General features: G+C 54.7%; 1 protein-coding gene across 1 annotated transcript in view; it reads right to left on the reverse strand.

The window, feature by feature from the left end:
- Positions 1-384: 384 nt before the first annotated feature.
- Positions 385-14,630, reverse strand: part of OTOG (otogelin) — a 90,872-nt gene continuing 76,626 nt past the window's right edge. The window contains exons 41-54 of the mRNA XM_078432621.2: positions 14,286-14,480; positions 13,861-14,073; positions 13,192-13,296; positions 12,917-13,024; positions 12,425-12,526; positions 9,231-9,329; positions 7,980-8,020; positions 6,918-6,993; positions 6,643-6,821; positions 5,778-5,882; positions 5,486-5,605; positions 4,320-4,365; positions 1,873-1,952; positions 385-1,790 (exon numbers count right to left, since the gene is read on the reverse strand). Coding sequence (XP_078288747.2) covers positions 1,590-1,790; positions 1,873-1,952; positions 4,320-4,365; positions 5,486-5,605; positions 5,778-5,882; positions 6,643-6,821; positions 6,918-6,993; positions 7,980-8,020; positions 9,231-9,329; positions 12,425-12,526; positions 12,917-13,024; positions 13,192-13,296; positions 13,861-14,073; positions 14,286-14,480 — 1,670 coding nt within the window. The 3' untranslated portion in view covers positions 385-1,589. The remainder of the gene's footprint in view (positions 1,791-1,872; positions 1,953-4,319; positions 4,366-5,485; positions 5,606-5,777; positions 5,883-6,642; positions 6,822-6,917; positions 6,994-7,979; positions 8,021-9,230; positions 9,330-12,424; positions 12,527-12,916; positions 13,025-13,191; positions 13,297-13,860; positions 14,074-14,285; positions 14,481-14,630) is intronic.

A 14,630-nucleotide genomic window follows, 5' to 3' on the forward strand; every position in this document is an offset into this window, starting at 1 on the left:
TGTCTGAATCTAAAAGAGTTGGTTTCCCAGGAGGCAGCTGGGGGATCAGGACTGGGATATTTGGCCAAAGGGCTGGAGTAGGAGGCTGGCTTCCGGGAGGAGCAGGCAGGAGGGATGCCTGGGTGGAAGTGAAGGTGAGGTGAAGAGGCAGAAACATGTGATTCCAGTGGTGGGTGTGACCATCAGGAGTGAGGTCCCCAGGAGTACACAGTGGGGGCAGGGCAGGTGCTGAGGGGGTCACAGTGCTGGGCACAGGTGGGGCAGGACAAGGTGGGGTGACCTTCAGGGCCATAAAATAGAGTCTTTTCTTCACAGCTGAAACTCCTTCAGATTCAAAGCAAAGCTGACACACTGAGAGATGCTCAGAGGCCTGATATCTTTCTGTGGTTTATTGGATCTAGAACCAGAATACAGATACAAGAACAAAGAGGCTGCAGGAACAGCTGGGGACCATCTTGGCACAGGCCCCTATCCCCAAACCTAGGGACACTAGGGCAGCCACATATCCCCAGACATACCAGAGCACTGCTGGGGCCTGAACATCCTGGCCTGGACCCCAGCGGCACACAGTGGCATGGGGAGGTGGCCTACAGAGTGGGGTGTGAAGGGGACCCTAGACCTGGCTTTAAGAAGGACACTCTGGTTCAGAGACAAGGTTCTAGGAGATCAGCTGTATGTAGGGCTTGCATTTTCCACTGATAGACGCTTTCCTGCTAAACAGTCCCATGATGCAGAGAGCTAAGAATTGGCTGAGCCACAAAACTCACAGTCAGGCCCCTCCAGAGACCAACTCTACTATGTCCTTGGAGAGAAGGCACATTGCAAAGCCAGGCACTGCCCTTGCAGGCTGAAGGTACCATTAAATAACCAAGGCTCCTGCCCGCACCTCGCAAGAGCCAGCTCACCTCCAGGAAGGCTGGCTGTGGGGGATACGTATAGAGCAGGCATGGGTCTGTTCTTCTAAATCCTTTCCTGAACCGCAGTGTCAACAACAGAATACGAGGGCATCCCTCTTGGGGCTATAGGGGACTTGAGGGTCACCAAGCCCCCTCCCCAGTCTCTGGGCCTGACCTCACAACACTGCTGAGAGGACCCCGGCCTGGGAACCCACCCTCTATGCTTCTGGGAAGTCCTCCTGGGCAGCTACTCACAGGCCTGTGTGTTGTAATTAAAGCCTCCCTTCCTTTTACTGTGTCTGTGGTTCTTCCTTGGTAGAAAGGGCCAAAAGAGAGAATGGGCCACCACATCCTGGCCCTGCACGTGGTCTTGGGTCTAGCTCTGGTCCTTCCTTCTCAGGAAAGCCTTCCCCCTCTCCACTTGTAGCCAGAGTCATGGATTCCCACATCCATGCAGGGGCTGGTGCCCCCAATCTAGGGCCCATTCCAAACCTCAGCCAAGGACAGAGCTGAGTTCCCTGACCCCTCGGGTGTGGCACTTTCCCTGTATGCAGGAGAGGGAGGCCAGAGAAAGAGCCGGTATGGGTGTAGTCACGTTCTGTGCCTCTGCCTGGCATTCCATGCTCAGCACATACCAGCTCTCTACTCCCCAGGAGCTTCCCCCTGCACACTGGGCCAGCCAGCCCCCAGGTCTCAAGACCACTGGCAGGCGCAGTCGGTGGGCTCCTGCACTGTGTAGGGCACCCAGGTGGCGTTGGTGGCACAGAAGAGCTGCACAGAGCGGCGCTGCAGGCCCACCTCCCGGCAGCACTTGCAGAAGCGGGCGTAGGTGTTGATGTTGTAGTTGTAGATGCTGGCGGATGGGCATCTCCCGTCGCAGGACACGAGGTTCACCTGGAGACAGGCAGGCCAGTGAGGCCCACTGTGTAGCCCCGCCCCCCCAACCCCCTCCCACCACCACTCGGGCGACACTCACAGGGGTGTTGCTCCTGCATTCATTCTTTCGGATGGTCATACGGATGGTCACCTTCTTGCAGGAGCGCCCATCCTCTTTACCTGGGGGGACAGGCTGGGTGAGGCAGCTATGGCTGAGAAGTGCTGGCAGGGGGCAGCAGGATGGGCCAGACTGGGGCAGTTAGTGTCATGCTAGAGGGTCTCTCTACTGGTGTTAGTGCCCATGCATTAGAGCCCCTCGCCAGCAAAGAGAAAGCCTTCTAACTCAGTGCCCTGGAAAGATGTGGAGATGGCTAGGGCAGGGGAGAAAAGGAACGATGTCTGGATGGTCTCAGGGGCTCTTGGCCAGGGAGGAGGAGGATCTGGAGACCAGGTGGGCTGCTTCCCCACCCCACCCCCAAAGCCTATCTCTAATCCTTGCCCGTGACCCTGGCCATCCCCCCCCCCCCCCCCCACTCCCCTTGTGCCTCTGGCTCAGCTTCAGCATTCTGACTCTGAGAGGGCTTCTGGGTAAAGAATCTGCAGTTTCCTGGATGTCTGGAAACCCCAGTCCCGAGCAGATGCTTGCACGCCTCAGGCTCACTGGGTTTCCTTTATCCATCAGACAGGGCCAGGGATTTGCCCACTTCACACAGTTGTCACAGAGGTGGAAAGTGATAAGCAGGTTCCTCTGCCTGGACCACGCCTCCCACAGACAAGAGAGCTCAAGGCCATTCCTGCCCTCACTGGCTCAAATAGCTCATCCTTGGGCCCTTACTTCACCACTCCTGAAACTATAACGCCCGCCCTCCCTGCACCCTGTGCTCCCTCCCTGCCCCCTCCCTTGCCTTATTTCTATCTGGGGCACTGTCACCATCATGTCCCCAGTATGCTGGGGAAACGGAAGCTTTGGGCCTTCCTTTGAATGGCCCCTTCCACAACTTGTGGATTCTTTTTTCTCATTCTCAATGAATACTCGCTTTCATACCCTGATACAGGACTTGTAAGTTTGTGTTCTTTCTCTTATGAGGCCCCCCAAGTTGCATAAGTTTCAATCCCCATAAAACTGGATGCATCCATCACATATATTTGACTTATTATGCGGGGCTCTCCCACTACAACATCAGCTCTATAAAGCTTTATTTATGCTGTGTCTGCAGTGCCTAAAACAGGGCCTGGCATATTGATGCTCAATAAATATTTGTCTGATGCATGGGCTCCCTCTGTCACTAAGGGTGCCTGCCAGAAACAGGGTGGAATCCTTTCTTGTGGCTTCTTGGCCTCACCACAGTGGGTTTCCTATCATCCCAGTGGAGGACTCCTGGCCAAAGCTAAGTTCACTTTTTCCTCCTTCCCTGCTTCCAGGAGGCAAGAGGACCAAGGGCTGTCCCGGCCAGGGCCCTCGGGGTCCCAGACCAAGGCCAGCTGAGTGACAAGTAGGAGCAAAGTGGTGGTGGCATTCGGCATTGATGGGTCCAGGAGAGGGGGAACCGCTGAAGCATTCCCACGCAAGCCCAAGGGATGAGGCTCGCTACCCAGCATGCACTGTTGGCCGAGAAAGGCCTTTGCCAGAGGCAGGGAGCAGGGGCCCCGCCCTCCCCTCCCCCACCCCCAGAGCTGGGGCCACCTAGCAGAAGGAACGTTGTTAGGAATAGCAACGTGGCTGCATGCCTCAGTCCTGTGGGTTTCCGAGAGGAGTACCTGGGTGGCAGTGGACACTAACCCGTGGAGGAGAGGCGGGGCTAACGGGGACCACAGGAAACAGGGTCCCCGGGGAACCTGGGGAGAGGGACATGGGTCGTAGGTCACACGGGAGCACATGGAATATTCAGGGAACATGAGTTGCGGGTTGGAGATCAGCCAATGAGGCACTGAGCCCAGCTTCCTTGCAGTATGCGAGGTGGACACAAAAGGGTGTCAAATTCTACATCCCTCCAAAGGACAGTCTGAGGACCCTAGGGAGAGGGGAGGCGTGTAGACAAAGGTCCTAAAGCTGACTAGAATGTGCATGCTTATGTGGCTCAGGCTGCAGGTTCCAGGGGCCAGGTGTGAGTCCAGGTCACTCGGACTGAGACAGCGACCCTGTGGGCCTGAATCCCCCCCCCCTGGCGGGAATCTCTGAGACAGGGCTCCTGACCACAAGGAGAATTCACCTGGGGGGCTTCTGGGCTCGGGGTCTTGGCAGGGGCAGGAGGAGGCAGAAGAGCTGATGAATCTCTGACCTCCTGGACTCAATAGCCCAATGTCCCCTGTCTCCATCAAGAAGTAAAGGCCTTTTGTTGGGATAGGGACAGGAGCATGGGCTCTGCCCACCCGCATATCTGTGCCAGTGCCGTGAGCCCCATGGTAGCGGTGTTATCCCTTCATCTAAACCCCTGAAGAACTAGCACTGGAGGTGCCAGGCCAGGAACCCGGCCCTCTGAGCCCTGACAGGATACCCTGTCCCCCGACCAGCGACCTCACCCCTGGGCCTCCACCGTGCTCACTCACATGTCCTGCAGCATCCTTCCAAGGAAGGTACCACTGAGCCCCCAACCTAGAGGGAGAGGAGGGGAGGTGAGTGGGAGAGCCCGTCCCAGGCCAGAAGCCAAGATCCCAGCAAGAGGCAGAAAAGGCACAAGAGCCCTGACTCAGCTTTTCCTCCCAAGATGCCCCAGGGCAGGTATGCCAGGCCCTGCTGTCCATCAGGCCCTGGCCAGAGGGAGAAGGCGCCCCTGGGCTGGCCATGGGAGAGCCACAGGGACTAACCTGACTGGCTGGGCCACTGGCATAAAAGTTGCCAGTGGCCCCAGTAAGACCGGAGGCTGGGTTAAGATTGTGAGATCCTCCCATCTTTCCAGTGGCGGCTTCCCTCCTGCCCCACCCTGTGCCCACATTAGTGCTTCCTGCACAGAGGGTCCGAGAGGGGAGCGATGCAGGGGCTGACCCATTTGGGTCAGTGGCCTGGGCTCCATCCCAGCCCTGGATAAGTCATCCCTTTTCCTCTGGGCTCCATTTTCCCACCTTTAAAATGGGTGCAGTTATCCCTTATAGCCCTCCTCCTCTATTATGAAATGGATAAAACAATGATGTGACTGTTCTTTGTAAATAAGTATTGTGTGTGTGAGCACATGCATGTGACTTTGTGGACATATACATGTGTGGTTTTGTAGTGCGAGTGTGTGTGACTGGGAGCGTGTGTACTTGTTTTTAAGATCAGAAACCTTTCGATGTCCAGTATCAATCTCAGGAACCTTCCTCATTTAACAATAACCAAACCCCCCAGAAATCCTTTTCCTTGAGGTGTGTGCCCTTAGTGACAGCTGTCCCTGCCAGTGCTGTTTTGGCTAGTGGTAGTGCCATTAGAGCATCAGAGGACTGAACTGTGCACCTGCATGGCATGTATGTGACGTCTCAGAACATGTGAGGATGTATGTTTGCATACATCCGTGTGCGGCTGTGTGTGTGACGCATGAGGATGTGGGGTGTGACGCGGTCAGAGCAGGAACATGGAGAGATGTGGAGCTGGGGTGGCAGGGCAGGTATGGCCTCCAGGGAACCCCTCTTCCCTCACTTCTGCACACAGGAGCCCCACACCCTGCAACGCCCCCCGCCAGTAAGACAGGTGATACCCCTGGCTTCAGGCCATGCTGTGAGGGGAGAAGGCTGGCACTGACCTTGGCACACTCGGTCTCGTTGAGTGGCGGGCAGCTGATGGGTGAGCGGACAAGCACAGCGCCCAGGGGCGTGTTGCCACAGTGATGGCGGGTACAGTTTGCAATCCAGGATGCCCCAGGCTGGAGGGCACAGAGGTGGACAATGGGGACTGGGTGGCTAGATGGTCTGAGTGAACAGACAGGGCACAGCTCTTGGGCACAGGTGCTGCCCAGGACCCTGTCTGTGCCTAGCCCTGAGCCCCGGCTGCCTCCTGGGATGCCCTCCCAGGTGGGTGGTTAAGGGGCTGCATACCAAGAACAGGGAGGTGGTGCCGTTGGGGAAAGTGAAGAGGCAGGACACGTTCCTACAGGAGCCACAGCAGGCAGCCAGGTCCCGTGGATGCTCGTACTCCTGATTCTGCAGGACAGGGCGGGACCAGAGGGACCTCAGCCATGTGCCCACCTCCACCCTCCTGCTTTCCTACTGTCTGATGGTCTCTGAGCCCCAAGCCCAGAGAAGGCCCCCCCATGTAGATGCTCAGAAAGGGAGCTCACTCCCAGCCTCTTATTTCAGACAGGAAGGTCATCCCTTAAGCCTCCTTTACAGCAGTTCCTAGACCCATTCCCAGTTGACGAAGAGCATTTCCACCCCTTTCAAAGACAGCACTGCTGGTGATTAAGGGTGCTGGTTTTGTTTCCACGCAGACCTCAGTCTGAGTCCCGGTCCCTGTGGGAATTTGTACAAATGACCGGACCTCCCTAAACCTCAGCTTTCTCATCTGACAAATGGGAATAATGCCAGCCCCTTTTAGCTTTTACTAGAAGCCAGTCGCTATCTTAGATACTGGGTGTGCAGAAGTGCACAAAGGGTAACAACACAAACACACAAACCAAAGCAATAGGGAATGTACCAGTCGTAAGTAGGTGCTTCATAAATACGTCTTCTGTCAAATACTCGCCCTTGCCAGACCTTCACTCTTGCCGTTCCCCTCCTGGCCTCTCCCAACCCCGCCTGTTCTCAGCACTTTCTACAGAGGTCTCTGAAGGGTCCCCTGCCCGCACCATGTCTCCTCTTCAGACTTGTCTAGAAACCTTGAGACTCCTCTGATTCCTGGAGCACCAGGGATCACCCAGGCCAGCCGCTGCCCCTGCCCATCCCCATCCTGCGCCGCACCTACCGCCTCACAGTGCACGTCACACAGCACAGAGGTGGTGTTGATTTGGTAGAAGCTGGTAAGAGGGTCGAGCACGTCAGTGCAGCGGGAGGTGTGGCACACGCCATCGGCCGAGAGTTCCACCACGGTCTGGCCCGGCAGCATCACCCCCAGCTCACGGCTCAGGCACACGGGGGCCTTCACTGGTTGAGCGTGCAGGATGGCAACAGTCACTGGAGCCCAGCACGCACATCGGGCCCAGCCTGGCTCTACCCCACGGGCTTCCCTTCCCCACTCACCGCACTCGTATTTGGCGCATCCACACACGTTCTCCACGCTGTGCAGGAACTCCTCGTCCAGCTGGGACTTCTCCCACTGGGTGGGGCAGAGGCAGTCAGCACCCCACGCTGGGGAAGCCCAGCCCTGCCCTTGGGAGCAGTCTGCCACCGGGGCCCTTGTCTCTATCAGCTGCCTCCTCGAGGTGGGTGGGGAGGGGCTGGCAAGCTCCGGCAAGCTCAGTCACTCCCCAGCCAAGGGAGAAATTCCCAGTATGGCTTCCCCACTGAGGATCACTCCCCGATGTCTTCTTCAGGGACTTAGGCCTCTCCTCTCATCCCAAGAACCCACGGGCCGCATCAGGGAGGGACCATTGCATGGCTTCCAGCCAAGAACCCAGCTTGGCTCACACTATCTCACTTCCTCCTTCACCAGTTGAAGGGAGGAGGGAGGAGTGGGGGAGAAAATGAGAGGAAATGTGTGCTGGGGGGTAGGGGGTGAGGAGAATATATAAAATCTAGAAAATTGTGAAAAAACTTTAAACAACTTCACATTTCTTACAGTATTTTCCCTTCCCTCAGTGGCTGTGCGGTCTGGTGGTTAAGGGCATGGCCTCTGGAGTCAGATTTCCTGGGTTCTAATCCTGACTGTGATTTACTAGCTTCACGATCTGAACCTTAGCTTCCTTGTCTGTATCACTGAGCTCATCGTGGAATCAACCTTGTTGGTATGACACTATATACACAAGGCCCAGGAACGTTCCTGACATATAGTTAGCTCTCAATAAGCATGAGCTGCCGTAAAAAGTATCATCACCTTCATCATCTTCATCCCCACCATCCCCACCATCATCATCTCCACCATCATCATTGTCCTTGCTCATCACAATGCTGAAGCATCCTCACGCCCACTCTATAAATGAGGACACTGGGCTCAGAGGGCAGAGCTTAGGACAAGAATGCCAACTTGTGATCCATGGCTCTTTGCACTACATTAAAGGAATAGGGTCTCCAGGGGATGGGAAAGAGTGGAAAGGAAAGGGGGAGGCAGGTCATAGACGGCGGGGAGGAGCAGGGTCTCCATACCAGGTGGCACCGGGGCACCGGGATTGTGTCGCAGTCACACTCTGAAAAACAGGAGGGGCCAGGACCTGTCTCACTGGAGACGTCCAGGTGGAAGTCTCCCCGGGCCTCCATGCCGCTCACTCTGGCACAGCCTCAAGCCCAGTTGGGATAGGGACTGGGGTGAAGAAGCCAAAATCTCAGCTTCCCTCCAGCCTAGCCCAGCATGGGAAGTGCAGCTTTCCTGGTAGGGCAGGTGGGGGCAGTGATGGGTCCTAAGCTCCACCAGAGGCGGGTGAGGAGAAACAGGCCGACAGACCAATCACAGGTGTCCTTTGTCATCTGGGCTTCATCCCGCCCCATCCTCCTGAAAACCCTTTCTAGAGCAGATGTGGAGCCTCTCCAGGAGGGAACGCATCAAGGGCGGAACTTCTGACCAGGGGCACGTCCTGTTGGAAGGCGACTGCTGTGGCCCCACTAGCAAACTTAACAGACACCACGTCAGCTGGAGATTCAAGGTAAGGAGAGCTCAAGGTCACAGTGCCTGTGAAACGCTCTCCCGGGTCACTCAGTCATGTTTACTACATGCTGAGGCTTTTCTGTGCTCTGGGGACAACACAATGAGTAAAATAGACTAAAATCTCTACCCTCGTGAAGCTTACATTGCAGGCCTGGAAAAAGACAGTGAAATAAATGCAAAATAATTTCTCAACTCTTTTTAAATAACATTTTATATAAAGCTCACTGGTATTCACTATTGATCATTGATGCTCCCAAAGGAGTTTGAGGTAATTTTTGTTTGTTTGTTTGTTTATTTATTTGGGGGGGGAGGGGCGGAGAGAGAAAGCGGATCTCAAGCAGGCTCTGCAACAGCACAGAGCCCGACATGGGCCTCGAACTCACAAACCGTGAGATCACGACCTGAGCCGAAATCAAGAGTCAGACACTTAACCAACTGAGTCACCCAGGTGCCACGGAGGTAAATTTTAACAAAAATCATGCTTACTAACAGACAGCTGCAATAAAGACTTGCTTTGAAGGAAAAACCTTTTGGGAACAAGGAACTTGATTTTTCCCTTCTTTTGTCCTGGGGAGAAAAAGGTGTAGGAATGCTAAGCACCCAGAGATCAGATGCAGGGTGAGGAAGGTGATTTTGGCAGCTTCCATCTGGGGATTCTGGAGGGACAGTGGTGGCTCATTCCTCCCCTCCCTTACTCTTCACGGGGGCCCTGGATCCCTGCCTTTGGGGAAGGGCATCCCTGGCCAGGGACTTACCACAGGACTTGTAGGGGCAGCAGCGGTCTGGGCTCCACACCTCCACTAGAGCAGTGCCCATGCCACACTGTACTTGGGGACAGCGGAAGCTCTCACACACTGCGAGGGAGGGGAGGCAGGGGACACATCAGCTGCAGATACCTGGAGCAGAAATCCCCAGAATGCAACATTGGCTAAGGAGAGGGCTCCTCCTTGGGTTCCCCCCAGTGTCCTCAGACACCCTCCAGGGCTAGAGTCCTGGGAAGAAGTCTGGGCTCCTGGAGTCTCTCCATAGAACTCCTACTGGAAGACATAGTTCCACTCTGATGAGGCATTAGCGATATGACAATGTCAGAACCTTAAAGACACTCAGCTGGGCCTTCCCTCCCCTGAATTCTGTGTCACCCTGCGAGTAGTCAGGTTAGGATTATCAAAAAAATTATGAGGTGGAGGAAGAGAAGGACCTTTGTATAGTGTCAAAGTAATGGGTTACTTTCTGGCTGAAAGAGGAAAACTGCAAATGTAAGATGGAGGCATCTGGCAGTCCCCACCGTAATCCAGGACCAACATTAGCCTGAGTTGCGGTGTCTCAACCAGCTAGTCTGTATCTCGTGATATGATGTACGTTGAAGCTCGTGTTATGTCGAGCCCCACACATAACTTGAATCCAGCGGGTCTTAGATCTAATTTCTAGTTTATAGGCAGCACAGAGGATGGGAGGAGCAAGGAAAACAGTTCCCGGAGGAAGCAAGTGGATAAATCTAGAAGGTAGGACTTTCTGCAGGACCACAACCCAAACTCTACAATTCCCTGTCATGCAGAAAAAGATGCTTATGCTAGATTAAATGATATTTAAGAGACCACAGGTCCTGGGTTGGACAAACCAGGAAAATCATGGATGGGGTATGATAGAACTTGAAATTTTTATTAACATTAACTGAAAACAGCTGGTTAAAAAAGAGCATGTGCACATTGTTGACGACATGGATAGAGCTAGACGGTATGATGCTCAGTGAAATAAGTCACACTGAGAAAGACAGATACCATCTGATTTCACTTACGTGTGGAGTCTGAAAAACAGAACAAATGAACAAGAAAACAAACAAAAAAGCCAGACTCTTAACTGCAGAGAACAGGGGCGCCTGGGTGGCCCAGTCGGTTGAGCGTCCGACTTCAGCTCAGGTCGCGATCTCACGGTTCGTGAGTTCGAGCCCCGCGTCAGGCTCTGGGCTGATGGCTCAGAGCCTGGAGCCTGCTTCCGATTCTGTGTCTCCCTCTCTCTCTGCCCCTCCCCATTCATGCTTTGTCTCTCTCTGTCTCAAAAATAAATAAATATTAAAAAAAAAATTAAAAAAAAAAAAACTGCAGAGAACAAACCGGTGGTTACCAGAGGGAAGGCGGGTGAGGAGCTGAGTGAAATAGGTGATGGGGATTAAGATACAAACTTGCAGTTATAAAATAAATAAGTCACGGAGATGAAAAGTACAGCGTAGGGAATATGGTCAGTAATATTGTAATGACATTGCGTGGTGACAGTCGGTGACTACATTCATCATGGTGAAGACAGGGTAACGTCTTCTTGAATCAATATGTTGTACATCTGAAACTAATATAATATTGTACATTGATTATACTTTAATAAAAACAATAAAACATAAAATAAAAAAGAGCATATACATGCTTATTTTGGTTAAAACACACACACACATATGAAGGCATAGAGACTATTTGGAAGGATATATACTCAAGTGCTGACAGTGGAAGCAGGAAGAAAGTATTTTCACTTTCTTATCTTTACTTGGATTCTGTACTTTCTATAAGGCATATATAGTGCCTCTATAATAAAAGTACAATGAAGATTGGGAGAAGGTAATAATATCAATAGCCTCCTTATACTGAGCACCTCTGTATCACAAAGACCATCAAGTATTTCATATATTGTCTCCAGGCTTCACAACTGCCCCTCAGGGGACATACTATTAGCACCTCATTTTACAAATGAGGAGCCTTGGCTCAGAGAGTTCGTGACTCGCCCTAGGCCACACAGCCAGAAAATGGCAGGACTGGGGTGCAAAACCATGACTCACTGACCCTGCCTGTACTCACTGCACACGACCAGGCTTTCTCCTGAGAAACGTGGAGAGACACGTGAACAAGAGAGGGGGGTGAGCTGGAGAGAAGAAGAGACGCGCAGAAAAAGGAGAGAGAAGACAAGAGGAAGGACATTGAGATCATCATCAGATCATCTTTGTAAGCTCGCCCCACTTTTGGGACCACTGGCCTCTGAGACCTCGGGTGGAGCCGATTGGCCCGGTGTGGACAGCGCATCTGGGGAACGCTCCATGGGAAACCTACACTGTTTCAGACTTGGTTTCTGACACTTGAAGCAGTCGGCGTTGCCCCTGGAGTATCCTGGCAGACGGTCCTCACTGGCACCGCTCTGTGCCCGTGAGGTTCGCTCACGTTTTTCCCACAGTCAATGTGCAGTTTTTGCAAATGGGGTCATCTTTAAATTTAACCAGTCTGTTAATTCTTATCCATCAGGTGTTCTTCAGGTCTCAAATGCTGGCCGTACTATGTCTACTAGGTACTATTAAGGTACTAGGTACATAGTACACCCTGTATTAAGGTACTATGTCCTGTAAAATTATCAGAAAGGGCCCACGCTTATTTGCGATTGCAAAACCAAAGAGCTTCAGAGGCTTCAAGATGCAGGGTCGTCAGGGATGCAGCCTCCATGTGCAGATACCAGGGTAATACAGTGACAAAAGAGATTGTGAAGCAGGGGCCTGGGGTCAGAGAATGAAGACTGTAAATCAATGCTAGGAGGATTGGGGTGGCCTCAACCCAGGCCTGTCCCTGGCCCTGGGCTGGGTGGCCATGGAGGGGACAGGGAACCTCTTCATGAAGCCTCAGAGCCACCCATGTCACAGCCTGGACCCCATACCATCCGGCTCCCCTGGCCTGGCCCTGCTTCCTCGGGTGGGGTCTCATCATGGCTTTGGCTACTTCATGCTTCGGTGCTCACTACCTGGGGGCTCCCTGTTGCTCCCTGTTGAACTCCCACGGTCCTGAGGTGAGGGCATGGTGAAGGGGCCTGGTGGCACATAAGAGTCTCATGCTCTACCCACTGAGCTAGCCAGACAGTTTCTGGTGGCACATAAATGTCCCTGGAGCCCCTTACGGTTAGGTCCCCATGTCCAGCTGGGACTCACCACACTGGTACACAGGGCAGCAGAGCTCTGTGGTGTTCCTGTCCACGGTGAGCGCCTCTCCTTCCTGACACTCGGGGATGGGATCTGGACAGTCGCCGCAGGCTGAGGGGGGAGAGGGGCCACGGCTGTCACAGGTGGTCCCCCCACCCCGGGTATGTGGGGGGGGGGACCTAAAATCCAGCTGTGACAGGAGTTGGACTAAAGTAGTGTGTTGTGGCTTCATGGGGCCTGTCCTGGAGCAAGAATCTAGATCTTTCCTGTCAACCTAAAGTCTTACACTGAACAAGCACCAACTTCCTCGTGCTCAGTAATATACAGGATGAAGCTGGGGTTGGTTCTCTTCCTCCTTCACTTCGCTCTGAACAGGAATCTCACCCTTCTGTGCCCAGTCCACCTGGAGACCCTCTCCCTTTCCTCCCTGCTGCCCAAGGAAACCAGTGACGAAGGGGTGGCTGGGATGCCAGCCGTGCACCCGATGGCATGTCCACCCACCGCAGAAGTAGGAGGTACAGCACGAATCCCCCAGGCGGCCCGCGATCAGAGTCTGGTCCTGGCGGCAGCTGGGGACCAGCTCTGCCTCACACAGGTCTGGGTCACACTCTGGGGAAAAGACAGAATTAAGTGCAAGGAGCAGACCCTGTCTGGCCACGCCTGGGCCCCCACCCTGGCTCTGCCCTGATCTCCAGTCAGAACCCAGTCCCCAGAGCTCCCCTCACCCAGCGGCTGGGCTCCCCTCCCCTTGCCCTCCCCACCTCAGGGTCTCTCACCACAGCTGTAGCTGGGGCAGCAGGAGTCCTCCTGGAAGTGGGTGAGGAGTCGGTGGCCTGGGTGGCAGGTAGGGGCGAGGCCCTCGCACAGGGTCTGGTTACACACTGGCCGGGGGGCCACGGGGCCTGTCACCTGGAGGCTGGGACACCCCCCAGCCTCCGGCACTGCCCAGCACCTAGACAACTTGTCCCCATTTCTCCCTCCAGCCCCCCCAAGACCCATGTTCCTGGAAGGGGCCTCTGAGGGTCACATAGAAGGTCCAGGGCTGGACAAAAGAGCATTAATAGGTAATATTCATTGAGATGGGTCATGTGCCAGCTGCTGTCCTAGATCAGTATAAACTTCTAGATTCTCACAACCCAGAAGGTGGGTACCTATGATCAGCCTCCTGCTACAGTAGAATTGACTAAAACACAGAGGATGTTAAATGATCTGCCGAGGTCACGAGGCTGCAGTGGTGGAGGAAGAGTTCTCCAGGCTGCCTGGCTCCACAGCCTGTGCCTTTAAGCCCTACCCCGCGTTGATTCTTGAGGGTGGCTCCTGCCCCCCCACCCCCCCACCTCAAGACACTTTCCTCTGCCCAGGCCTTGTCCTACCTATCAAGGCAGAGCTGGAGCCTTTTAACAGTCTTAAAGTTGAGGTCGAGGAAAGTAAAGGGTCTGACTCACCACAAACTGTCCCCAGGCAGCAGGGATCCTCAGTGGGCAGGAGCAGAGCCACCTCCCCGAAACGTGGGCAGGTCTCAGGGCGGGGCCCTGGGCACTCCAGGTCCACTGGGACGATGGTGTTGGGAGCTTGGCACTGGTGCTGGCAGCATCCGCTGAGGGAGCTGTTCCAGGTCTCCCCCAGGGCCCGCGGCACCCCCGTGCTGTCGGTGCAGGCTGCAGTGGGGGGTACGGTGGGGCACGGGGCACTGAAGCGGGCAAGGAGACCCAGACTGTCCCAGGCTAGACCCTCCCTGGGACACTGACCATCCCCAAAGTGGCCCTGGAGGAATGCAGATGGGCCTCAGCCATGGGTAGCAGATGGGCTGAGGAGACCCTAGAGCAAGGCCAGCTTTGGAGGGCCCCACCCGGATAGAGGAAGAACCTACCGCACTTCTCCTGAGGGACGCAGAGTGCTGAGTGGCGCCGGTGCAAAAGGGTGCCCTCAGAGCAGACGCAGCCCTCGCCCAGCACCTGGCACTGCTCTGGGTCCAGCGGGCCAAGCAGCCCATCCTGGCATGTCTCTGGGGGTTCACAGGCTGCCACACATGCCTGGTATATGGAGTCACTGGAACACAGGAAGGCTGCAGGGACACAGTGGGCACCAGGCCTGGCTCAGACCCCAGGCAGAATGAGGAGGGGCCTCAGAGCATCATCTGTGCCTCAGCAGAGAGCGCAAATGGGTTTAGGGGCATTACCTCCCTTCTCTAGATCAGGAGGCAGCAAGGTACAAC

The sequence above is a fragment of the Panthera onca genome, chromosome D1, assembly GCF_046562875.1.
Source record: "Panthera onca isolate mPanOnc1 chromosome D1, mPanOnc1 haplotype 2, whole genome shotgun sequence".
NCBI lineage: Eukaryota > Metazoa > Chordata > Mammalia > Carnivora > Felidae > Panthera > Panthera onca.